We start from the raw sequence: 27,377 nt of genomic DNA, 5'->3' as shown, positions 1-27,377 counted from the left end.
CAAAGAACAACTGTAAAGACCTTTTATTGCTAAAATGTTAAAGAACTAACAGAGATTTATGTTTCCTTATCCTTTTCCTTCTAAGAGAGAAAAAATGTTCAGCAAAGCAGCCTGGGGAGTTATGAAGAGGAAGGAGGTATATTTTATGATAAGCCCCAAACAATGCTCCTGTTGAGCATAGGCACTGAGCTGGAAGAAAATAAAACCTTTGATAAAGCAAGAAATTCTGCAAAGACAGCACTGGCTCCCATAGCTGAGACAGGAATTAAAAAGACGCATGTGCACACACAAACATACACACACACTTGCCAGTACAGAGACAGGCGGGACTATCTATAGTCTTTTATCCACATTTAACAAATAGGGCCTGTACTGTTCTCTAAGAAAAGTTTATTTTCACAAAACTTGCAGAAAAAAAGCACACAGTAAAGCCTATCTGTGTGGATTAGTTAATCAGATGGGCTTGGAACAAAATATCTCCCTAGGTTTGAGAGGATTTTAAGTGGGCATGAAGAAAACAAGCAAAAACACCAGAAAATTTGCTTCACCTTCCCATTTTTATCTTCTTTTTTAGATGCTAGTTGACAGACATGCATGCTGGTGTCAACTGAGAGCCCTAATATCACCGTTCATCATGCGGTTTCTGCAGCCTTGCCTGACCCAGGCGTCCCTGTGTGACCCCATGGGCTCGATCAAGCTATTCCACACCTGAAGCAGGAAGAAGGGAAATGTACAGGGGCAGTTTGTGAAAGAATGAAAATTACCGGGGGTTGGTTTGCACATGCAGATACTTCTCTACCAGCAAATGGCCATGACCAGCCACCAGTTACAGAAAGACTTCCGAGAGCCATAGCACCAAAATTTTCATTCCCTGTAGACTTGGCAGCTCTGCAATCTCAAAGGGAGAGGCCACACAGCGACTGCATTAAGTGGAAAAGCCCTTGGGTGGTATACGCTGGGTTCCGGTAGCATGAAATCAAGTGTAACTTCAGCAAGGTAAATACAAAATCTCACAAATAAAATGCACAAAAGCACTCAGCCTTTTGCAAAGTGTGAGCTGAAGTATCACCCAAGCATGCAAGAGAACAAAAGACATTTGTAAAGCACTTCTGCTAGCTCTGAAATGCTTAGGTTAGGACTCTTGGGCTTTATCCCCAATTCCCAGATTCTGCTTTAACTGCACACCACCCTCAAAAGAAAAAGGAAATATACTCACCCTTTGCAAGCTGCACGAAGCCAAGAATGATGATCAGAGCCAGCGCCAGCAGTTTTGCCGCAGCAAAGGCATCCTGAACACGAGTAGCAGCTTTCACGCTGTAGCAGTTCACTGCTGTGAGGAGCACTAAGGGAAAGGGACAAGAAGACACACATCAGTTTTCCCGGAAACATTGAAAATGCAAAACAAATTATGACAACTTGGCCTTTGCTTTTTGCTAAAACTTAAGCAAACAGAAAGAGTCTCTTCCTAAAATAGAAATTTTTCGAAAGCAAGGCTCTGCAGCCACACACTTCTCTATTCTGTTTTTCATTTTGGCAACAGGTGGTTTGAATAGTGCGTACGCTCCTTCGGACAAGGAACTGTCCTTCTGCATCGGGAAGTACGCTTCTGAGGGCATATAAATAAAAGCGCTTCCTGCAACCATTAGCATCAAAGCGCTTGGCTGCAACCCCTGTTAAGTCGATCCAATTTAACACTGCTGTTGTGTGAAAACACCATAGAAATGTCAGGACAAGCTTCCAGAGCTGATATACAGTTATTTGTATAACAATAGCACCTAAAAGGCTATGGGGGCCATACCCTGGCTGCCCACTCCATAAACAGAAAGGAAGAGATGTCTCTGTCCTGACGCATTCGGCAAGCTATGAGACCAACAACACCCGCAGGTCAGCGGCACGGACGGGATCTCGGGAAACCCTCATCCTCTGCTTGCCCCGCTCGACCAGTGGTGCCGGGGATGCTCTGCAGGCTTTCGGAGATGCTCACCAGGGCTGCCCGCCACGGTGATGGAAGACAGGGCTGCACAGAGCGGGCCAGCGCAACGGCTCAGATTCGCTCTTGGACTTGATCGTGCTGCCTCCCCGCGCAGCGTTTTGCTTGCCAGGAAGCTCCCACTACCTACAAATTGCTTGGTGGTTAATGCAGCGAACGAAGCCTTATTTCCTACCTTTTTTTGCCCTTGTTCCCCCATCACCCTCCTCTATTGCCCGCTCCTGCCGCTGTTCAGTCTGGCACTCCTACCAGGCGAGGGACAGCACAAACCAGGGCTTGGCTAAAGCCCCAAAGCTGCTGACCGGCCGAGTTTCACCTGCTTCAGAGAAAATAATGGCTAAAACCTTTATTGCTCTTCCAAGTCACTTACTATTTTCGTGCCCTGCTCACTCCCCAGAGCCTGTTGCTTGTTATAGAGATGGGCAAATGTCACGCAGAGAATGACAGTGCCCCACATGCTGGATGCCCTCCCCTCCTCCTCCTCTCCCTTGCACCAAGCCACCCCTCACTGCTTCCACACCAGCTTGTCACCAGTGCCCGGAGCTGACCGGTCACCGAGCAGCTCAGGGAAGAGCAGATCTCAACCCTTCTTCTGCAGCTGGAGGGTTTTCCCTGCGGGATCCTTTCCAGGCTGGCCCTGCCCTCATGGCAAAGGCTCTTTCCCACATCCTGCGGCTCATTTTCACAGGACCCTGCTGCCTCGGCCAGAGCCAAACAGCTGCTCCCCAAAATATTTAGCTCAGATGCTGATCACCCTCTCCCGAGGTTACGGGCTATATCTACACTCACTGTTTAAAGCCCAGAGCATCTGAGGTAGATATTTCAGCCTTAATGAAACCCCCAGAGATAAGAGGGGGCTCAGCAGCACCTTCCCCAGGTCACCAGTCTCTCCAGGAGATTGCCAGTGGGGACTCTGGCCACAAGCCTGACATGGGGCTGAGCCGCACGGGGTGCTTCAGAACGGGGCGGGAGGAAGGCGATGGATAAAGGTGGGAGGCAGAAATACCGCTAGTCAGCTTGGTTACTGCCCAACAAGAGCACCCAGTGCCTTAAGACCCTCAACACATGCTGAGCATCACAGGGAAAACCACGACGCACCCCTACTCTGAAGCAAGGTTACCTCCCGACTACAGACCAGTATCCAGCCGAACGTACACGTGCACGTGAAGGACGCGGGCACCAGCACACCGTGTATTCGTTACCTCACCTCCAAAGTGAGACGGTTGCACAGGACTGGCAGTGCAAATTGCCTTTGCTCTCCAGCTTGCAGCAGGACCACGCACCGGAGCTGCTCACATCTCGTCAGCTCGGAGCAAAGGCACGTTCCCGCAGCCTCGTACCCTGCCTCCCAGCAAGGGCACAATAAACTGCAAACTAAGAAAACCGTGGGAGGAGGAAGGAATATTTGGGCGTTTGAAAGGGTCTTACTGGCTCGCTGCCACCCTGCATCCTGCCCTGCCTGTGGGAAAGCAACTGCGTTAGTAAGAGTTCAGGGAATCGCACACAGAGCCCACACCAGAGCTGGGAATAGCCTTCCTGGAATATGTGGCCACGGACAGGCTCAGACATACCTACGGGCTGGCTTCAGAGAGCTCAGTCTTCAGGGACTGCACTATCTGGGTCTGACAGCAACGATTAGACTTCACATTCCCGCTCGAGCGAGCGCCGAGAGGGACAGGACTTCCCGGTGACTCAGAGCACACGCAGGCAAGAAGGGACACGAGCTGCATCGTTCATTCCCAGGGGTCCGAGAGCCACAGCACAACAGCAATATGCATCAGGCCGAGAGGATTTAAGTGGCCATGTATTGCACAGCTAAAGGCTGCTTGTAGGGGATCTTTAGGCAGGGAAGGGCAAAGCCAGTCCCGGTACAGCAGACGGCACGTCCCAGAATACGATGCCTGCTTTCAGGATCATTGGCTCCCCACCCACCACCCCCAAACCCCTAGGATCTAGTGTCATCTCAATACAAGAGCATTGGAAGTTTGGAGAAATGGAAGAGTTGGACGTCTTCGCAAAGAAAAGCACGTGATCCGATATATCCTACAAGAATGAAAGCCAGAAGTAAAGAAGGAATTTCAGATTCACTTTTTTTGGTATCAAGCCCCTTTGGCACTTTGGGGGTGTCTGAGCATTTGGAGTGGGTGAGACTGAAATGACCCAGAGCTGTTTTCGTTGGGAAGGACAGCCCCGCACAGGTCACAGGACAGCACGAGCTGGGTTTTGGCCGACCTGCTTCAGCACACGGCCGAAAGCAAGCAGCGAGGAACCGTGCCGACAAACCTGCCCCACCGCCTCCCCCAAATGTAACCCCCTGTGCCAGGGCCCCTCCACCCCATGCTGTTCAGGGGAGATAAGGTGCATCTAATTAGAAAGACACGGCGTGCCCGGGCTTGGAGGCTTTTCAGCACCAAGCATCAAGTCCAGCCCTGTCCAGATATACAGGCGAGGAGAAAATAAAGGGTAGCAAGGTCAACTTACAGGATGTCTATCCTACAGGGGGGAGGTGAGGGGGAGAGAAGAAAACACAGTGAAATATCACTAAGCACATATCACAATTCATCTGCTAAAAGCACCTCTAGCGAATCCCAATGGGGAGGATGGGGAGGGAACCGAGGATCCAGGATTCACTTCGACCAGCAATTATGCTAAAAATAAAACTCTCCTTGTTTACAGAGGGATATTTAAAGGATGAGCTAACACATCTAAAAGCACACTTTTCCCGTTAGTGAAGACAGCCCTTAGAGGTGCGACAGTGACATTCCCCTCCCCATTTAGGCATTCTGTTTCTTTGACAATAGCTGCTTCAGCCTCCACATTAAATACTGACTTTCTCGGGGCTGTTTTTCATGTTCTGGTTCCGTACAGAGTCTGCTGGATGGACTGTGGGACGGTGGTGGTGTACATAAAAGGCAAAAGCTTTCTACACAGTCCAAAACTGAAAAGCAACGGAAGCGACTGTATTCAGCCCTTAAAAACATATCGGTGCCAGACAAACGGGCTCAGTAAAAATAAGAAAACACTTGGGGTCAGAGACTCTGAACAGGGCCGAGAGCTTCCTCCACGCCAGTCATGATTCAGAGCCCTTTGAGTCACAATCTCTCTGCTTTGCTTTTTCCCACCATGTAATAATGTTTGTCTTTCCTAAAGGAGCGTGATGGAGTTACTACACTTAGATGCTTTCAACATAGGAAGGGCTAAAAAAAACCCAGCCTCACCCACCAGAAAGAATCCTACAGACACCGAAACGAAAGGACAGACTGAGTACTATTTCAGTAAAACTCCAAGACAAATTCCAGTGGCTGCTCAACTTCTCAGGAGAGCGGAGGGCTAGGGTTTCTTAAAGCACAAAGTTTTATTCCTTTGATCCGAGATGCCACCCTGCGAAGCAGGGGCTGCGGGATTCCTCCTGGCACCGCTCCGTTCACCTCGGATGAACTGCTCCCCAGGAACAACAGGGGAAAGCTGCACAGCCACAGCTTTGCTATGAATCAGGGCAAGGATACGATGCAGGGAAAGATCAGACTGCGCTGCCTTCATTTCTGCCAACACCTTTCCTAAGGCTACAGCCACTGGCTGTTGTCAGACGCCAGCTATGCAGCGAGGCAGACCTTTAGTGTGACCCATCGGAGCCGTTCTCGGGATTCATTCTAGGAATACGGATTTCAGCACAACCTGACACGACAGTCTGTCTGATCCAGCAGCCCATCTCCAAAGGCTTTACATAATTGGGATAATAGGAGCTAGAAAGCTGCAATGATTGCAGATGTAAGAGGGGGTACTTTTATTTATTTACTTATTACTCCTGGCAGATAGTAGGAAAGATACTGGTTTGTGACTGCTGTAGAGAGAACATGTTCGCAAGGTGCTGCTCATCCCTTCGTTTCTTCTGGTGACTGCTCTCGCCTAGCTGAGGGTGAGCTTCATTTCAAGATAGTCAGGCCACAGGGGAAGCCAGAGGCTTTGAAAGAGAAATTTGGCTTTCTAAAGACACCAGCGGGTCCAGCTTCAATTATTTACTCTGTGCTAGTAGTCCCAGCTGGCTTTAGGCATGTCACTTAACCTGCTCTGCTGGCACTCGCCTGCACAGTCAGGTAATTCCCCCTTTACTGATAGGAACCAAGGATAAACTGACTAATACAACATAGGATCCAGAACCTTGACCCTCCGCAATTCACATTTTATGGCAATATTTGTTTGAACTCAAGTTCCAAGATCCCTCCCAAACATGATTTCTAGATGACAATAGCAATAAATCCCTACGAAGCAGGCACAGAAAGGGATCATGACAATCCCCACACAGAACAAGTCCATGACAAACACACTATGAGTAACAACAGCTCCTGTGTCTACAAAGGAAAGGCAGGATGTAGTAAAGCTGCCCTGCGGGCATGTGTTTCTGCCCAAAGAAAACAGTACGTGAATGGAGCCCTAATACAGGTAAACTGGGGCTTGGCATTTATGATGCAACAGTCTTGGCAACTGTCCTATAGAAAAAGGCAGGGCTGCAGCTTTCCCGGGGTAATGGAAGGTGGCCATGGATCGGAGATGGAGTAAAGACAGTGCTCAGGGAGGCTTTGTCTGGGGAAGGCAAAAAGAAAAAAAAAAAAAGGGGGAAACAAACAAGCAGCCGATCCACAGCTCTGCGAACTTGTCCTCATTCACAGGGGAAAAAAGGATCCAATTCCAGCACTGTATGTAACTTGCTGATGGAGTGACAGGAGTTTGCTCAACCCAAGATCTTTAGCAGCTTTTCAGGTGAAACATTTCTGAAATGAGTGTAGGAATTCTTGAGGTACTGGCACAGCTGCCTTCATGCCGCATGTGAGGTTATGTATCTTGGGAGCCTTGCGCAATGTCGCTTTTGTCCTTTATTTCATCTCCTACAGGTTTTCCAGGTCTTGACCTGTAGTGCTTCCTATATAATTCAGTATACACCTCTATAACAAGGATAAATGTGTGTAAATAGCTTGCGTTAAAGAAGTAAACTCAATTAACTTGCTGCACTTTACCCATGAATTCCTATTCGTGGTATTACAGAACGAGAATGAAAAAGCATAGTAGGGTAGGGAACTTGTGGAAAGAAAGGGGAAGAACAAAGGGAAATCCTCCACCTCAGCTTCCCCACCAGGAAAACGGGGACGGTAACACTGTCCACACACAGAGGATAAATCATGCAGTGATTCCTGTTCGTAACTCACACATTTCCAAAGCGCCTAGCCTTGTAAGACGATGCTTCCATTTACCATCTGCCGCTGGACCATGTCGATTTTCTCTTCGCAATTACTTTCAGAACAGTTCTCAGCTCCTTTCCATTTCCCCATCCTCCAGCAAAGGCTGCTCCTTTCACTCATAAAGTGCAGGTGATGGACAAGCAGTTTTCTCTTCTACCAAAGATGGTACAAACAGGTTTCGCACAGAGACAAGACAAGCTGAGCCCATGGCCACCAAGAAACAAACCACAGGGATGACAGCAGTACATGGCACGGACACAAAATGTCCAGATGCTTTAAAGAGAACTGCTGCCTAAGCTCACAAGAGGTTACACACACTGAAAATAAAGAGTTACTCCACACAGTACAAATAAGGAATTATGCTATATTGACTACAGTGGTTTAAATGCATGGGAAAACTCAATGCCTTAACTATTCACTGAGGCCAAAAATTACCCACTTTATATTCAGGTGGCTGTGATGCCACAGCGTCTTCCAATAGTCTCAGGTGCCTATTTCTAATAGCACAATCTAATATGAGACATACATATAAGGACATAGACACAAAATGGTTAGGGAAATTTCAACCTGGTAAGTACTGAGTGAAGACTTGTGCCCTGCAAGGTGGTAAAGAGAAAAAGCAGAAGGAAAAACTTTGCAGATATTTCTTCCAAGGACAAATTCCTGGAGAAACTTAACAGCCAGGGCAATCAGTCTGTAGAAGGGAAACACTTAGTACCACATGAGCCTGTTGGAAAGGAGCACTTGGCCCAGAGCAAATGTGTCTCTATTAAAATCAACTTATAACAATAAACATACCTGGCAACCATTTACAGCTTCCTTGTTATTTTTCTTCCCAAAACAGCAGTGCTGAGGAATCAGGGAACGGGTGCATCAACAAACGACAGGTGAAAGGAAAGGGTGCCCTACCGCTGGAGTGTAAGAAAAGGGATCGCCTCCAGCCCCAGCCCCTAACTGAGACCATGAGCTCTGGACGTCTCCAACAAATGGCCGCAGACACCCTGAACGTGCCGCAGGTCCGTCTCTCTTCCAATTCCAGGAAGCCCCTGTGCTGAAACAGGCTCGGAGCTGGGAGCCAGAGAAGTTAGTGCAAAGCGGGATGATGCTAGCATTTCATCACGTAGCACGGAAGCCAGAAATACCCACACCCTCAAGTTTCCAGAATTCTGCAAGAATATATTAACAAGCACTTACTTGCCATCTCTCTCTCAAAAGCTGTGCCAACCAGTGCGGCACGGGCAGGGCCAAAAGGCAGCACCAGGACTGCCCGGAGGAAGAGCTCAGTGAAGAATTTCACGCTCTGCAGATACTGCAGAGGCTGGATCTCAAGCCTATATAAATGCACCCATCGCTTTGGCACCAAGGTTCTGTAGTGACAGTGATACAGTTTACACTATTCAAATTGTGTGGTACATGAAAAACTACGAGGAATTTATTAAGGTTAGGGGAGCTAACTCCTAGCTAATGGTAGGAGTTACTGATTTGTCTCCTTAGAAAGATGCTTGTGTTTTTACTGTCAAAGTTGCTAGATGACAAAGTTGCTATGATGCAGCAGTTCTGCAAAACAGGTCATTTTACCACAGGAAGACAAACAAAATACAGACTTAGCAATAGGACAAAGAGGTGTATTTCTTCCATTCCCAGCAAATTAAAAGGACCCCGTAACTATCACAAGCTAAACGTCTTTTCCACCATGCCCACCTCATATGAAATATCTTCCTAACAGCAAACACCACTAATATTTTATGTGCACATTAAGCCCCACAGATGTATCACCACCCTTGCCAAGCAGATGGTCAGCTACTGCACCTGCAAAACATGGCATCTTACCTGGTCCACAACGACGTTACACTCATACAGAAGCACCTTCCCATAGCCGTACTGAATTAGGTTCCACAAATCCACAGGAAGGTGGCTGAACTTCAGCATGGAGTGCTAAATCCTGGGTCATGAACTTAGTGAAAAATTCCAGGCAGGTTTTAGTCGGAATGATGCCACCTATGCCATGCAGAGGGTCAGAATTCAGCTCCGCATGCTGGCTGGCAAGAAACTGCTTTCTCATCCGTTGCATTTGATCTACTGGCCACATCTGGCACTGGGACGATGAGATTATCGGAATACTTGAAATACCTAGTGATGTTGCTTTGAATTGACTGACCATGGAGAGTTTCTCTGAAAAAGCCTTCCCAATTTGTTCATGTCAGAAAAGAAAGACTCTGAAGGATCTCAGTTGTACTGTAAATCATTCAAATACAATAAAATTTAATGGGACATTTGTTGTGAGAGCCAAGAGAGAGATGCCAAGAAATGCAGTAGTTGCTTGCTGTGTTTCAAGAGTCCTCCAAACCTTCATCCATTTCAGGAGTCCTGCTAGTGTCAGAGGCTGTTTTCATTAATGCTACTCTCTCTAATTAAATGCGGATTTAAAAAAGCAACCTCAGTCTTGCAACATTAGCCACACAGCAGGGATTCTACGAAGACACCTTCCTTCCACTCAGATCAAACAACTGCATATTTACTGATACAGCTTAGTCATTTAATCTACCTTTCTGGAGGAGGAGGAAAAAAAAAAAAAAAAAAAGTCTTCAAAGCTTCACACCCTGCTTGTCCTGGCAGATTAATTCGAAGTAGCAATGCTGCAGAATAAACCCATCTTAAACAGACAAGCGTAACATGTATTTTGTCTTTGCCTTGCTTACCATCTAATACCTGATGAGTTGAAAATCTACCCATAGCTTCACTTTAAACAGCTGGTCAAACAGCCAAACTTGTCAGGTTTAAAGTAAAACCTTAATACCAAATAAAGATGTTCCTGCTTTCAACATATGTGATTTCTAGTTGAAATGCTGACAGTGAATATTCACTTATGGACTACGGCTATAATTTGGCAAGCGTTCAAGGCATGTGTTCATACACTTTTGCCAAACCCTGGATTCGATGCCATTCTCCTCCTCTAACACACAATGTACTCAGGGGGGTGTCAGGCACTTACGCTTCTGTCTGACATGTGCTATTAGATATAACTCAACTCTGCACTGACTGCTACTAGTTCTTCCACTATTAGGCTGTTCATAAGAAAAGAGACAAATGGGAAATATGTGATCATTTTACTGGAATTCCGTGCTTGCAAGAGGAGTGCCCAAAATAATATTTCATAAGCAGCAATGGAAGGCTAAAGAAATTTTAAAGAAGATTAAAATACTGTAGCTTTGAAAGTAGCAGATATTGCTGCAGCATTATTGGGGTTATTAGTGCCAGATTAGCATATATAATTAACAAGTGATAAAAGGCTTCAGAAGCTAACAACCAAACCACTGATTTGACACTGAAGATCAAGAGTAAAATTACACGCAACTGGCAGGGCTTCTCAAGCTTCTGTGGAGCAGATTATATTGTCAAGAAATAAGTAAATTACAGAACGACCTGTCATGTAGCACACAGGGGGTGTGTGGCAAGCTGCATATAAGAATGTGTATAGAAAGAACAGTTCAGGCACTTGTGAAACATCAAGCAGCATTATCCCTTGTCTCCCTTATCTACAGGGAATTTACTGTACCACAATTCAAAGACCTCTCGCATGTAGGAAATCTGCAAATTAACAGGTGGAAATAAGGAATATGCACGTTATCTTTAACTGGACAATCTGAAACTTTCCATCTTTGAGCCATCTCTAGAACATACACTGTGTATTAGGTTGTGCTCTGTGATTTTTTTCAATGATTTTTGTTAAGATTTATCAGTTCACATTTAAGAAATGTTAACACAAGTGGCAGCCAGCTGTAAAAAGAGAATCTGACCCATTTGCACTGTAAGACATCAGGGCTGCATTTCAACTGGATGCTGTTCCGTGTCACTGTTCAGGCTGCTACCTGGACACCACCTCTTCAATGGGAAAAAAAGACAGGATTGAACAGTTTTACATAATCCCGCTTCTGCTATGTGAAGGTGGTCCTGCAACATACACAAACAACAAGTTCTTTCAAACTACACTTGCTACCTAAATATTTTTAATTCAAAGTCAAAATATATTGTAGAAAATCACAGAAAAAGATACAAGTATGTTGGAAGTGCAGTGCGAATGTACGTTCCACTGTGATGCTTCCTCAAGAGAAAAAAAGAGGAGCCGACAACAAATAGCATGGATTCTCATTTAACATAGCTTCAAATGTGCACCTGAGACAGAGTACAGAATCCTTAGTAGTTTAAGCCTTTGCTATGTACAATACTGATACTGTAACGCAGATGTCATCAAATATGCAAAGTCAGGACCTAGTAACTGTCCCTCCATCCTCTACAGAAGGGGTAAAATTGGTTTAGATGAGATCATATTTGGGGGAATTCAAATTATTGTTGGGTTTTCACGCATATGTACAAATTCTCAGTTTCATGAACTTCAACTTTTTCCTGTTCAAAAATGCGTGGATACCAGGTGGACTTTGTGTTTGTTATCCCTTAGCATTTGCTTTTATGATTTATCAGTTCTAAAAGTATCAGCCACCCAATCTTACAGGTAAAATGACACGCTGTTTATGAGTTACCCAAGTAACCCACAGCCTGAAGAGTTAAGCCAAACCACCTGCAAATTCTTACAACTAGGGAGCACTGGCTGTTTCGTGGTGAACATAAAATAAGCCACGCTAATGATGAACAGCTTGACCCATCTTGCTACAGGAAGACTTCCCTGTAGTGAATTCCCACACTTTTATTTGGCAACCTTAATAAGCATTTGTGTTGTCTTACGGAAGAAGTAGTCTTGCATACTAACTGTCTGTAGATTACAATCTTGATAGCAGAAAATACCTATTTGTAGTTAAATTCTACTTACCACCCACCTTGTTTTCCTGAGCACCGTAAGAGGAACAAAATTCCCTATTCCAACTATTTTTTCTTTCTTTCGAGACTGTGATTTATTTAGATTATCTTAATGCCTAGGAATTCAATTTCTGTACTTCATGGCGGCAAATAGCGAACAACACATTATTTATTCAACTGTTCAACACCAGTAACACTCAAAGTGGAAACAAGTAACTTTTGTTATTTCTCCACTTGCTAGAAACCATGCAGTCAATTGCATTTTATGTTGAGATACAAATTTTGCAGAGAATACAGCTGGTACTGTTCTAGAGGGCTGGGTTTTGGCTACATAGTAAGTCAACCGTATTCCAGCCTGGGGCCCCAAATTCCCCTATTGCTTGCTAAACTGTTCTTCCCCTCTTTGAGATAACTCGTTAATGTATGCTCTAGATCGTGTGCACAAATAGGCCATTTTTCCTACCCTAGGGCTCTTGAAAAAAATAAATATCTCACTAGGTAGGGTTATGTTAGGAACAACCATGTAACAAAGCTGCTTCTTAGTCCATAGAAGTTTTGTGTGACTTGGTAAGTCCTTGGTCCAGATTGACTTCATTTATTGTTCCTAGTTCATGATGTGGTTTTGGCACCAGACAGTCAAAAAACTAACTCCAAAAATCAAAGTTACAGAAAACTAACTTGCTGAAGGCAATGCATGATGAACTAACCTTTTGTAGCAAAGGAGACAAACAAAAATTTAACCCAAAGCATAAACAAAATAGTAGCCAGCGGTGTAGGAGGGGAAGTAGAGTTTAAAGAAGAAACACATGGAAATGACACAGATTTGTAGAACTAGCAACTCTTTCCTTGGCATTTCAAGATAAAGGTTCAAGAACAAGTTCTGCTTCAGGAAAACTACTAATTGCTAGCAAAAGAAAGTTGGAGACACATTACTTACTGGAGAAGCATAAGAGGGAATGAGACCTGGCATCAAGAAATTTCATACTGCAATCCACCCTGTCACTAAACAGATCTCACCAGGGGCAAGTCTACTTTACCTCTGTATTTGTTTTCTGATCAGTAAAATGGGAACACGGACACCTCATCCTACCTGCTTTGGGAAAGGTCCTCCAGACGAAAAGTTACTTATTACTGGAATCATGTTCTCAGAGGCTTTGCCAACTACAGTATGTTCTTGCACAGCAAAACTTTGACATAAAACAGTAAGAAAAGTCCATCTAATCAACGCCCTAATTCTGTTGGCTTCTCAGCAAAAAATGTGAATGCCACGTGCATGCATGCATGCATGCATGCATGCCCCTTTTCTCTCTGTCACTGAAGAAACCATATTGCAGACTGGCAGGGAAGCTCTAAAACCAGCTTTTTCACAAGACCCTACTTGAGGCAAGAAACCCACCAGCAGAACTATTTTCTAACCCTGCTACAGCTTTCTTAAACTTAAGCTTTGTTAAAAACTTGGATGGAAAGTCCACATGGCTGTCTACTTGCCATTATGTTCTTAAAAGTTTATCTGGGGAACGAATAAGTTTCAATCTTACCCAAAGAAAAGTACAATTTGCTGCCCTGCCTGTGACATGTAACGTATCTACCAAAAACTCTTGTCAGTTTGTGTATGAAGACATTTACAGACAATATATCTTCCCGTAACGACCATGTGCTGCAACTTTTGAATGCCTGCGATCCTCAGAGGGTGAAGGAATCTAACACAATCTCCCTTTGGACAGCGCGAACAAGCAGACTTCTCTTCACAACCTCAAAATGAAAAAATAAAAAGATCAATTGATTGTAACTTCGTACACCAAATAAATGCTTTATAAAGCCCTCACAAAAATTATATCCTCTCCCAAGATACATCTTTACAATGGCACAAGAACTACCAGCGGAGTAGAACACAGATGGAATAGGAAATGAGGAGAGTAAGGCTGAAAATGGTCCTGTTTTTAAAGAATGAGGAATTTGGAACGGGATGACTTTGCAATCGCTGGAGCAATGGAAAATGGGGCTTCACTGGCAAAACCGCAAACCTCAAAATACCAGAGAGACGATAAAAACGACAGGAGGAGAGAGTGATCTGTGGGCCATGGCAAACCTCAGTAGCCCTAAATTCATCGCAGCCTGACTGAACTTCTCTGCGAGGCAACATCTCGTGAGATGTAATGTTTACTAGCAAAAAAACCCCACCCCCAAACCCCAGGTTTTGAGCATGGTGTGAGCGCACATACAGCTGAGAAACATCTCAAAACTGGTGCTGAAAACAGCCAGGCACTGCAGCACAGGCCACGTTCAGCACCAGCTAGCTGCTCGTGACAGATAACTTCCCAACTGCACGTTATCTTCACCGATGTCTGCACATGAACGCCCATCCCAGCCACCGCAGCACCTCAGCACTGCAGGGTTGCAAGGTGGATTCTACCCTGCCCGAACACACTCCCGCAGGAGGGCACGACAAATCCCGCTCCAGCACACGGGCAAAATACACGTTACATTTATCGCGTGCCGCTCGCTGCGTTGCCAGAAATCGGAGAGGCTCGCTAGCCCGTAACTGGCATGTTGGGATATTTTTTGCTCAATTTACTTGGGATGGGGCCACATTTGCTACTCAAGCTGTTCAAAACAGCCTGAAAACACCCAGTACGCAGCCAGCGTAGCCCAGGAGAGACGGTGCATCTCCGACAAAGCGCCGGGCTCGAGGCAGCCAGCTGTTTGGGCAGACTTTTTGGGGAAGGCGACGGCGAGCGGTGGAGCCACGTGGGGGTAGCGGGACAGCAGGCACCTGCGGGTACTTACGGACACAGAGACAGGCCACCAGCTTGGCAGCTTCGTCGGGCACCGGGCAGGTGGGGAAGATGGGCTTGAGCAGGTAGGTGGCAAAGACCAGAGCCACGATGTACTGCGAGGAGGGCCGGATGATGAGCAGCTCTATCCAGAGCTTGAGGAAGGCGGGCAGGGAGCCGTACACCTCCAGCATGTAGGCGTAGTCCCCGCCGGATTTGGTGATGGTGGTGCCCAGCTCAGCGTAACAGAGGGCCCCCACGATGGAGAAGGCCCCGCAGACGGCCCACACCACCAGCGACAACCCCGGCGACCCGGCCTCCCGCAGCACGCCGGTGGGGGTGACGAAGATGCCGGAGCCGATGATGGTGCCCACGATGATGGCCACGCCGTTGAGCAACGTGATGGAGCGCTGCAGGGTCACCCCCTCTCCCTCGGCGGAGGCGCAGGGCGAGGGCGAGCGGGGACAACCGTTCTCCTGCGCCCCGCCGCCCGCCGCCTCCAGCATCTTCTCCATCGCCTGCTTCTCCTCCTCCTGCGCCAGCGAGGAGGCCGAGCCCGCCGGGCTCCTCTTCTTCACCGCATTGCTGCTGCTGCCGCCGCCGCTGCCCGACATGGCGGCGCGGAGCGGGGCGCGGAACGGAGCGGAGCGGGCCGGCGGAGCGGGGCGGGCGCGGCAAGGCGCTCCGCCGCCACCACCATGCGGCCGCTCCTTTTGTTCCGGCGGCGGTGGGCGGCGTGCGGCGAGCGCCTCCCGCTTAGGCGGGGAGCGAGGGCCTGGCCTCCTTTCCGGGAGGAGGAGGAGGAGGAGGAGGAGGAAGGGGAAGGGGGGGTGTTGCAGTGCCCCCGGGAACCGGCGGGTCTCCTTGCAGGCGGGGGCGGCTGGCACGCCACCCCCCCCCCCCCCCCCCAACCCCGGCTCCGACCTTCCCTGCGCCCCAGCAGACCAAAGCGGCCCCCCCACCGCTTCTACCCCCAGCTCCGGGGTACCGGGGGGGGCTCCTTGGTGTCAGCTGCCGGGAGGGGAGGGTGGTTGCCATTCATTCTCCTGCCTAGGCTGGGCTGTGTGTTCTCACGAAGGAGAATGGGGCTGTGTGTGCGTGCGTAAACCTAAAGTTCAGCGAAACCTGCGTCTCCCAGTTTCGGCTCCCCCCCCCCCCCGCCCCAGCCGCACCTGATTTTAGTGCACTTACTGGATGTATTCACACAAGCACAGGCTAAGGCCCCGTCGCTGCATCGCCTGCATTTCTGCAGAGGCACTGCAGAAATCTGCCTGTCGTTTTGGACGCCAAGATCACCAAAAAGACTTGTCTGCAAAAAAAAAATTTTAAAAAAAATCACCAGTCTGGCAAAGCGTGCAGGCAAAATGAGCAACTTCGATTGCACTACCTCAACAAAGGCATAGGCTTCGCATCCAAGGGCACTTACTTGGACACTTGACAACAGTGCCTAAGGAGCCAATTCTTCAGCAAATTCAGACTCCCTCTTGCCCTTGCGGGATAGGAGATGAGTTCAGAGGCTAAAGCCTGGAACCTCTGATTCTCAACAACAATCCTGCCCGTTGAAAGGTGGAAGCGGTACCTTTGAGGAGCTGTTTCACAGCAAGTGATCAGTTGGTGTCACACGAGAAATTGTGCCCAAGCTCTGAAACCCAAGGTCGGTGTCCTTCCTCCCCACACCATCCTCCTCCTTGCAAGTTTCAGACATGCTTCGGTACAGGCAGTAGGGTGCATCAGGAGGTTTTCTGCAAGATACCTCAGAGAAACGGGAGATCTGCATTCTGTAACATTTTAGCAACATTTTCATTTAGCATTTTCAGGTACCTCACGTTGGTAATTGGCATCATGACTACTTCCAACCATTACAGGACGCCTGAGCAGCCCCTTGAAGCACTAATCAGAACCTGACACCTAGTGGCTAGTAGCCACAACAGCCCAGAGGCTTAAAACGGTGGTGGTTCTCGATTTACAGAAGCATCCCTATTTAAGAAGAAAGCTTAGAATAAAATTACCTTTGCACCGAGCATGTTTTCCTAGTTTTCAAAGAGAAATGGGATCCTGAAGAGATTGCAAAGACTATGGAAATTAATTACAAATAAACAGCAAAACATATTTATCACACAATTTTCCTGAAACCCCTAAAGCCTTTCTTTAGCTTAACAGCTTCTTGTTAGCCCCATCGCAGAGGCTATATGGCTGTAGTCTAAAATGATTACTTCTCAAAGTAAGATTTACCCAACATTTACTTGTTACGGTATTTCATACTTTATCCTAGGCAAAATGTTCACAGGACCATAAAATCAGAAAAAAACAGGTACCTACAACATACGGGATTGTCTCTGTGTTGGCCTCATTACATCAGAATCCAGCAGACAGGATTGGAATTGAAATAAGATGTATGCTTCAGATATTTTCAGGTGAATGCTCAAAATCAGTTGTATAGTTGGGTGAACAAAATCATTCACTGATGGATTTATTTCACCAGTGCTCTAGACTAAGTTCTTACCTTAAGGCAAGTAAATTAACTGCTTGATGATTGGTGTTTTACACCTGGTATTAACCTAATTCACAGAAATTTCCATTAACTTTCACAAGAATGGGACCAAGTTATCTTTTTCTCTCTGCATCCAATTCTTCCAAAAGGGAATTTCTTAATAGACTGACAGGTAAGAATTTGCAGACTTCGGTCTCAGTTTTAACAGCATTTCCATTGGGAAATCCTGGGATCCAGTAGCAGTGGAGTAGCAGCCACCAAACTGCCATATTTAAAGTCAACCACATACTTGACTGTCTTGCAAATTAATCAGAGTTAATTCTTCAACTGTTTCTCCATTTGTATTACTGAGAAAATACCTGCTTTGCAGTCACGGTGTTAGGGTGTGTTCATATCGTGCTTTGTATCTTCAAAGCACTTCACAAATGCTAAGTATTATTATCAGCTCTGACCACGAACATTAACTCTCTTCAGGCCCCCAAGTTATTCTGCAGAATCTTTGAAGACTATTTGATTATACAATCAGTTCTCCATATGCTAATACTCAGGCACTTCAGGTTTGTCACATCAAAAAGAAAGACGGAAAGAATTATTTGTCAGAAAGACAAATAATTACCAGTATCAGAAGTAAATTGGCCATTTGTTAGAAGTAATGTGTATGTTCTTAACCATTTATCGGGAAAGCTGCCTTGATCAAAATAAGACAGCCTGCTGGAACCAAATAAGCCATTTCTTGAGCAGACACCCCAACTATACTAATACACGAGCTTATAAGCTTTTTTGTTGGGTAAATGGAAGTGGTGGTAGCTTCTAGAACCCTTAAATAGTAATAATAGTGGAGCTGGCCTCACTCTTAACCCATGCCACTCTTTCTTCATACTGAAATGGCTTGCCTACCACAAAGGGTACCAAATAGCACAGTTTGGGAGGCCTTATATAAAAGTATTGTCTACAATTATTTTACGGGGAATTCCTTAACCAGGAATGTAATCTACTTTTCCTGTCAAAAGAAGCGGAAACTTGATGGGATGAATTCAGCTAAGGATAACACATCTATATGCTATCTAGACTCTAAGCATGGCTAAGCAGTGAGACAGAGAAATTAAAGCTTACCTGAGTAGCCAATTTTTATCAATAAAAGTAATTTATTTTACTCAAAGTTTTTTTCAGGTAAGATTCTTGTAGCCACAACCACTAAATGTGAAACTCTTGAGAGTTATACCACGCATCAGATCAACGCTCACTTTTATCAAGACCAATTACACAACCGAAAAAGGAGCTTAGTTGACAGGTCAAGTTTAATGATCAGCATCAAATGAAGTAGTTCAGCAAAGATCCTCAAAATTTGGAATCCCATTTTAGATGGCATGTTGCATCTAGCTGAATGCAACAAATAATTAGATATCCTTCCATCAGTACAGCGGCAACAGAGAAGTCATTGTTCTTTCATTCCAATTATAATACAGTTCCAGCAGAGTCTTTCATAGCTTTTAAGTATCACAGAACGTCTGATATCTGATTAGACTCCACTCACAATGAACTGGTTCATTCTCAAGGAGGAATTGTATTTTTTTTCTTGACAGAAAATCTACTTTTTAACTTGGAGAGCTTAATTACACAATGAGATACAGGCACAGGTTTCTCTGTTTCTTTATTGCATAGTCACGCACTAATGTAACAGTTTAAAACCCAGCAGCTAGAATTTTCTTTACATTGGGTAAAAACTGAGGAAAAAGGCCTGTATCCTAGGAGCACAAAAGGCATTCCCTGTTACATATGTTGTCCGCAAAGACAATTATTTCAGTAACTTATGATTAGGCAGATAACGTACATTACAATACACAACACAGTAACTGCCACAAAACCAAGATGCACAAAGAAAAAAAGCAAAGATGTGCCAAGAAATACAAGACATTCAAAATTAAGGCATTCAAATTTTAAAGCAAATACTATTGATTATGAAGTTGAGCAGAAAAAGGGACCCTTCCTCAAAAGTAAGCCATGTAGAATTCCAGTGCTCTAAAACCCAGTAGATTTTTGTGAGATCAAAGCAATCTCCATTTCTATAGCTTTCAAAGCCAGAAGATACACTCCTGTCAGACTTGCGGTAAAAATACCAATGCAAGCCATTTATGACAGAAGACTGGTCAGGTATACATGGTGGCGTACACCTGAAGTGCACTGGTGGGAAAGTTCTGGAATCTAGGAATATGCATCAAACATTAAAAACGCCAAATGAAGTCGTTCCAACTAAGTCACCAAGAATGAGACTTCTGATAAGAGTGACATTTAACAGAAATATTGAAAGGCAGTTGGAAGTCAGACCAACACAGATGCCTATCTATGCTCAAAAACCTTCTCCTCCCTTTTCAGTAAGCTGTCCTCAAGATTACTTCTATTACAGCCTTTAATTCCTAGTACATATTGCCACAGGAACGCCTTCCCACTACAGTAAGTAAAGGAAGTGACTACTATGCAAGGACAAATACAAATGTGTGCTTTGACCCTTTCGTATTGTACCATCTAAAAGAACAGCCTGAATATTCCCATGCAGACACCCTTCAAATAGAGTTTAACTTAGTTGTGCAAAATCATTACAAATATTAGCTCTAGTCCAACAATCAAATCGTTTTTCCCTGCACGCAACTGAGAGAATAAGGCAAAAGAATTCTATCCCACCGCCTCTCTTACATACATGTGTGCAGGCACACAGAACTCTTTTTCTTGACATTAACTTTTGCAAGACCAATACAGTCATTGTAACATGAAAGTTAAAAAACCCCAAACAAACAAACAAAAAACCCCCCAAAACCTTTCTGTTCATTTCCAGACTGCTAATTTCAATGACAATCCACCCTGCAACTGAGATACTGCCTACCTTAACCAGAGATACTAAAACACCAACACATAAATGCAAGACTCAAAACACAGCAAAATAACTGTAACAGAAAATCCCTGTAAAGCTTATTTTTGTAGCACAGTAGAGTTAATTTTTTCTATGTTGACCCTGTTTCCAGATATTTAAAACTACCAGTGCTGAAATTGAAATTGATTAATTTTATGTCAGTATACTTAGATATGATTTTATCTAAATATATATGGAGTATAGCTTATTAACTGTATGACTGGGTAATACACCTATTCTCTAACAAAACTTCCATGACAATACTTTAACAAAGTATGTAAATCTCTATGAGAATTTTAAATAGATCACTGGAAATAGAATATCCAACATCACCTCTGATGGATGCAAGGTGGTGAGCATGTTAAAAAGAGATTTACACACCTAGGAAGAAAATTTGTTTCAGTGGAGCAAACCTAACCATTGAGAACTCAGTTGGGTATGAGCATACTACAGCATTATGAAGCATCTGAAGATTAAACATTTACACCACAGTAGTTCCCTAAGAACAAAACATATATTTTGTATTTGCATATGCTAGGAAAGCTGTATTAATTCAAAACAAGCTCAGTGGATCAGAGGTACACAAAAACTTCATGAAAATTACCAAGGCAACTAAAAAAACTTTGAGCAATTGCATTAAGCTTTTTAAAAGACCCATTCATATATGATAGGGATATTGATGCAGGCTACCTATAGCTAGCTTAGTGCTGATGAGTCACCTGTATTTTTAAATGTGAAGGCAACATTAAGATGTCTTTGTGTTACAGTTTTTCCTAACTGCTAATAATGAGTAGCAAAAAATCTCAAAGATAGACAAGATATATGCTAGTTCTGATCACTGCCATCTTTCTATGGGGTCCTCCTCAGAAAAGTGTTTGCAAGAACAGCACTGAACTAAAACCTCAAGCTTAACAATGACTAGATCATGTACACTCAGGCAGAAAGTAAAATTCTTTTCCTATTGCTAACTGTAGATATACCTTCCAAAATTATTTTGGAACCTGTCATTCTCTGGCAAAAAAAAATCACTGATGTGATTCTGCAGACCAGGAACATAGTAGAAAGTCTGTCTGATGATGCCAAAAACTGTATAGTTCATCTGAGATGGTATAGTTCAACAAAGTTGGTATAGATGGTATAGTTCTACAGAGTTCAACCACGATGGTAAGGTTCAACCAAGCGGTAAGGGCTTGGGAGAGGTAATGAAACCAAAGATATATACTGCCATGCTGAATATACTACACACTAAAAATAAGTATACTAGACTGAGACAGAAGAGAGATTTTCTTACATTTACTATGTAGAGTCACTCTAAGGTTAAGTGGCCACATTTCAAATTGCCACAGGAGAAAGGCACAACTGTTGCAACATAACAACAGCCTGAGGTAGTGCTATTAAGGAAGCAAAGACAGGACCCGGGCACTTAACTGGTTAAACAAGAATATTCAAAAGCCTTAAAATCATCACGGTCACACTAAAAAGTGTTAAAGTGCTTTTAAACTGAACACTTGGACTTAAAAAAAAGAGTATCGATTCTAAAGTACCGAATTTAGCATTGACAAGCTAGTGTCCTGGCTTCACTTGTGCTGAACCACACCAGCAACCAGTGACTTTGCTTACTGGCAGAATCAGACCAAGTAGCATCTGTTCTCCAAGAAGACTCCTCAAATACAACCAATCAAGATCACATCATGAGTTTACAGACAGACCTGTTCCTCATCTGAAAATCTGACCGTACATTTGGTACGTGAATTTCATGCACGGGCACACTGTTAAATACAGTAAAGCATAAAAAGCCAGTGAGAAAGGTGCTTGAGAGAAAATTATGGCTAATAGTAGTATGCTTCAGAGGTAGATAATACTTGTGGCAATTGGACCATAACTCTACGATAAGGCTCCACAGCTGGCAGCTTACACAACAATTTTGTCTGGTCCACAAATAAATTTCAACCACCACTTAACTTTGTTACCATAAGGTGCTATCAATATAGCCTGGTCCCCAGTTGTCCTGAAGCTAGATAACTCTTTTTATAAGAAAAGTACATCTTAAAACAAAACTTTGAAGAGAGTGCACTGGCGCTCTGTGAGTTACTGGAAAAAATCCTTCAAGTATCTGAATGCTGCATTTTGTCCGTACTCTCCTAGCACTGGATTAAGTTTCAGAAATTGTTTTGTTTTGTTTTCCCCAAATTCCATAGGGAGGGTCAGCTGGGGCTTATCTAATTTTGCTTTCCTTTGATGTGATCAGTTTCCTGGAATCAAATGGACATTTTCGCCTAATTTGCTGCTCTTGCCAATCTTGAGATACTGGTGAATTCTTTTCTGCTCTCTTCTCCTGGTACACTATTAATACAGAAAAGTAAAAGCTGCCAAAGCTAAAAGCTTCCACATTTGTTATAACGTTTTAGAAAAAGTCTTCTGGCTTGTGGTATAGATAGAGTGGACATTCTGCGGCATCCATATCAAACATGGATCACGCAGTCAATAGAATGGAAAGACGTTAGATTCTATAAGTCTTTTTTTTGCTTCTCCTCTTGTCATCCTAAGCACCAAGGAAAAAGGAAGAAGATAAAATGTCTCTCTCTATGTGACTAGAGAAGCTAGTTCTCTTCCCAAACCTCTGAAACAATTCCACAAAAGGACCTGATCACTATTAATACTTTTCACTTCTTCACACTTCCTGCCTGCTAACGTGTTTTTAGTTGGGATTATTAATTCATGCTAGTCACTGACAGAGATACAGAACAATTCAGAACAGAGGCAGGGGAAGAGACCTCATGCCCTTATTTTTCCTTTAACTGTCAAAATAATTCCTTGTTGATCCTTGCTTTAAAGCAAGTCAATTTGTTAAGGGTTAACATTATTTACTTCTTAAAAAAAGCCAAAATAAAAAAACCCCACAGCTTCTCTACTGAAGGTCAAATGGCACTTAGCAGAACTGAAACTGGCTGGCTGTGAAACTGTATGGCATATACACACTGCAGAAAAAGGAAAAATAATTAAAAACTGATGTCAATTATATCCAGGTATTGCAGTCTGGACTGACATTTCATGGGCCCTCTATGGCCTGATCTGCTCAGCGTGGTCCTTGGGCTGTACTTCAGTATTCAAGAGATGCCTGCTTTGGAAGGATGAACGGACGGTTCGGTTCATTAATGGCTGAAGAGGGCGAAAGTTGTCTACCATTCTCTTTTCTTCTTCACCATCTGAAGTAAAGAGCAGCATCCGAAATGCCTCCAGCTGAGAATGAGAAATGTCCAATTTTGTGACTTTACTAACTGGAGAATTATTGGAGTTCGCGACAAAACACAATCATTCACGCTTGGAAAATATATCAAAGGTACTATTACATTTGCTTGCTGAGAAATTTTAGCACGAATTTCTGGCACTTCTTTGTCACCTGCTGGCAAAGATTACGCCATCGTCCATATCAATGCAGAAAATGAATTGTCAGTCAACTGTCATCTTTAGGCAAACTAAATCTCAAATGTGGCATGTCTCAGATGGAACTGATTCCCATTCAAATACCGGAACATATGCCATCTTTAAATAAACCTCTTCAACCTTCTTAATTTACACCCTTCCTGGAGTTCTGTTACCTTATACAGATGTGCATATGCTGGCACCCAGGAAAGAGGGAACCTCAACAAGCAACTATCTACACAGTTGTTCTCAGTGGTTTATAACTGGGGATCAAAATAAAGTATGCAGCAGATCAGCTTTTAATGCTAACAAGGGCATTACAATGTTAAGTAAACTATGAGCCTTTCTATGCCATAAAAGAACGAGTGAAGAAGAGCCAAGAAAAAAAAAAAGAAAAAGTTTCAATTTAAAAGAATGATACACTATGCATTCAGTTCTCTCTGCTCTGTTAACAATCTTCAGTTCTTCCTGTCCTGTTCCTTTATGTAAACTAAAACATTAAGATCACGTACATGCTTATTCTTCAGAATTAGTGTTTGTTTGGAGCATGACTTTCTAGATGGACTAGCTCCATGCAGAAGTTGTATTAAAAAAAAAAAAAAAAGTTCAGTATTTTGCCTCATGTTGTTGGACTCACACTTCATTATTAACCAAAGCCTCAAAAAACAGGGACAATGCACAGATAACTTTCAGTGCCTCTTACACCACAAAAAAGTGGTAGATTTTGGGGGGTTGTTCATTTTTACTTGCTTTGGAACAAACTCCAAGACTTGTTCTATGCTGCAATGCCCCTCAAAGTACTCCACTTCTCTGAACAGACAAAAAAATCCTGAAAACTTCCAACAAAAACCACAATTCTAGTACAATTCCAAAGAGTCCTCCTTCTGACCATTTTCTACTTGTCCCTACATCTACTTCATACTAAGGTATAACATCACATTGAAACATGAAGTACTAAAATTAAAAGCAGTAGAGGGCACACGGTGACAACTTAGGGCTGGTCTCAGAACAGACTATTGACAGCGAACTCCTCCACTTGAATAACTTCTGTAATACAAACAGTTGCTGAAACCTTTGTTTGTCTGTCCTTTTTAAAGGGGAATAATAAAAAAAAAGGAATTCAAGGACAGCACAGCCACATATAGAGCAAACATGCCTACAAAGGCAAAGGAGAAAACCCAATGGGGACTCAATCTAACTCTCGCCATCAGAATGGCATGTGAAGGACTCAGACCCACCCACAAACCCTTCTGTAACTTCAGAGTCCGCCCAAGGGAGGAACAGAGGATTAGCCCTTGCAGGCTCTGCAAGATTTCTGTGCAAATGCACATGACTATCAAGAACATGCACAAAAGGTCAGACTTTGGAATTTCAAAAAACCTGCCCTTTCTCCTCCCTCCCTACTACAAAAAGGGCTGCATCCTGGTAAGGAGAGCAAAATTATGCAGTGTTCCAATAAATAACCTTAGAAGATTTCAAGGGGCAGCTTCCAGCATAAGGCATTGTTTATCACAGATCAAGATAAAACTCTATGGGAGAGCTGGAGAAGCATCTTTAACTGCTTGCTGAAGAGGTCTTAAGTCTTTCAATATTAGCTGTTATTAATGTCAGGATTCCTCCCCAAACAAATACTGGGTGCAAATTAGCCACTGTTCCTTGTGTATTCACACAGAATTACTGGTACTGGTAAGCAACTACTTCTGTGCATCTTCCCCTCCATGGCAGCAGGCAGTCAAACAGGTATGGTAGGATTTGAAACGTAAGCATGAGATTTACCTGATTCTCATCAACTTCTATTGGCTTCTTCTTAATAATCCATGTGACTGATTCGGTAAGTGGGGGAGTCGTCAAAGACCCCGCATAGGTCCAATAATCAGGGCACGAAGGTATCAAACAGGAGGGATCAAAGACATCAAACTCAATAACAGCGTCCTAAACCCCAGAAAAAAATTATTTTTAGAAATCATATTTTGAGAAAAAAAATGACAGAAGATTTAAAAAGATCTTAACAATTAGATTAAATACTGTACAAGTTATGTATGCATATGCAAAATTAGGTATTGTGAATATTAATAATGATCTACATAAAATAATAATTTAAAACCCCATAAACTTGTACAAAATTGGTAAGCTGGGTTTGAGGAATAAGAGGCAGCTAGTGAGTAGGCAAAATGTAAGTATTTCTGTTGTCCCCACAAGCCATTAGGAATTCAGTGCAGAAGAAACAAGGAGTGCGAAGGAGTAACTGACTACGTCTCTGTGGGAGCTAGAAGCAAACATGAAAAAGAAAGAGTAAGTAGTGGAATAAGTTCAGGTAGTTCTGCCAGAAATAGACTGCAAACAATAGTGCTTTTACTTTTCACCATGTGATTTTAGGCAGCAGGGAGAGGGAAGAGGACTAAAGTTTTATTTAAATCATATCAGGTACTCATGTCTCCAGAATGTGCACTCCCACAAGTGAGATACCAGACAGCATGTAGGAAATCATGGGCTCTCAAGCTCCTACACAAACATTTTACTCGTGGGGTATTTCCAGGATATACTGGCAATGCAGGAAAGGAAGATCCTGTTTTTCCTTAGATAGGCTTTATCGGTTCCCCACTGAGAATGAGGAATATTACAGTAAAGAATTTTTCAAAAATAGGGGGTTGGACAAAAGATTCTAGATGGGGGCTTTCACCCTTCATGTGAGAGGAAGATGCAAGGACATCAGAATGGGTATTATCTGACCTTCCTCCTCCTCCTCACCAGGGTGATGTTCCTCAGGGTTTGGTGCTTAAGTCAGTGATAACGCTGGCAAGGCAACAAAGATTTTCAAACGTTTTAAACCAAGTGCTGATGAGCTGCTGAGTGACTGACATCCTTTGGAAATGAGATCCCTTTCAGAGCAGCCCACATGCAGCTTGATGAGCCTAATGTTTGATAATACTTTTTTTTTTTTAAAGATCTTGACTTTATTTTCTTTCAAATTCATATGCTGTAAAATATTATATTCTCATAATGGATGTATATTCACAGATTTTTGTAGGTCTTTTTTGCACTGAACTGACTTGTTTGGCATTTTATCTGGCAGAATTTTTTCTGCATTGCCATAAGTATTTGTTTGGATAAAAAAAGACTTTACTGTGATAAATAATGGCACAGCAACTTCAACTGGATGTGCTTACAAGCCACCGAATTCCTGATGTGTATTTTTTGTGTGTACTTTCAAAAAGGAACAGGCACCTGAAGGAGCATGAACTGCTTCTGAGCACTGTCAGAGACGCAGCACTCCCTCTCCTGGCAGAAGTCAGAAATCAGCTATGAAGAAAGAGTCCCATTCCCCTAGCAGAAAATGTACAGTATTTAAAAAAAAAAGCAAACAATAATCTCCTCCTCAAGGATCTGAAAGCCTTAATTCCACAAGAAGTAACCTACCACTTTACACAGCACAGAAAGTTCCTTCCAGTTAAACAACATACGAAAACTAATCCAGCGGTATCTGTTTTCATAGAAGCAGAAGGGCAGGCTTCAGTGAGGGCAAGCATTAAACATGTGCCTACCCTTCTAAGGGGATACAATCTCAAGAGCATCATTTCTTAAACCAAGAGGTTTGGAAAGCTTAAAGTATACAATTCCTCCTTAAAAATTACCTTCCTCCCCACCTCCAGTATGACACCTCGGGTGAATTCTTGATTAATCAGGCCCCTACTCACATTTAAGGAAGAAAGCATTTATTAGTATTTTGCTATTCTCAGAGTAATCTTTA

The 27,377-nt window shown here is 43.7% G+C and overlaps 2 protein-coding genes across 3 annotated transcripts in view; both read right to left on the bottom strand.

Moving 5' to 3' along the window:
• SLC7A5 (solute carrier family 7 member 5) overlaps positions 1–15,538 on the bottom strand; it is a 41,274-nt gene extending 25,736 nt beyond the window's left edge. The window contains exons 1-2 of the mRNA XM_052796451.1: positions 14,824–15,538; positions 1,217–1,342 (exon numbers count right to left, since the gene is read on the bottom strand). Of these exons, the coding sequence (XP_052652411.1) occupies positions 1,217–1,342; positions 14,824–15,424 (727 nt within the window). The 5' untranslated portion in view covers positions 15,425–15,538. The remainder of the gene's footprint in view (positions 1–1,216; positions 1,343–14,823) is intronic.
• Positions 15,539–18,581: 3,043 nt separating this feature from the next.
• Positions 18,582–27,377, bottom strand: part of CA5A (carbonic anhydrase 5A) — a 26,825-nt gene continuing 18,029 nt past the window's right edge. For both annotated transcript variants that reach the window (XM_052796452.1, XM_052796453.1), the window contains exons 6-7: positions 25,406–25,561; positions 18,582–23,446 (exon numbers count right to left, since the gene is read on the bottom strand). In XM_052796452.1, the coding sequence (XP_052652412.1) occupies positions 23,267–23,446; positions 25,406–25,561 (336 nt within the window). In that variant the 3' untranslated portion in view covers positions 18,582–23,266. The remainder of the gene's footprint in view (positions 23,447–25,405; positions 25,562–27,377) is intronic.

The sequence above is a fragment of the Harpia harpyja genome, chromosome 9 (assembly GCF_026419915.1).
Source record: "Harpia harpyja isolate bHarHar1 chromosome 9, bHarHar1 primary haplotype, whole genome shotgun sequence".
Classification (NCBI taxonomy): Eukaryota; Metazoa; Chordata; class Aves; order Accipitriformes; family Accipitridae; genus Harpia; species Harpia harpyja.
The sequence above is the reverse complement of the archived record's forward strand: the minus strand, read 5'-3'. Positions and strand labels throughout refer to the sequence as shown.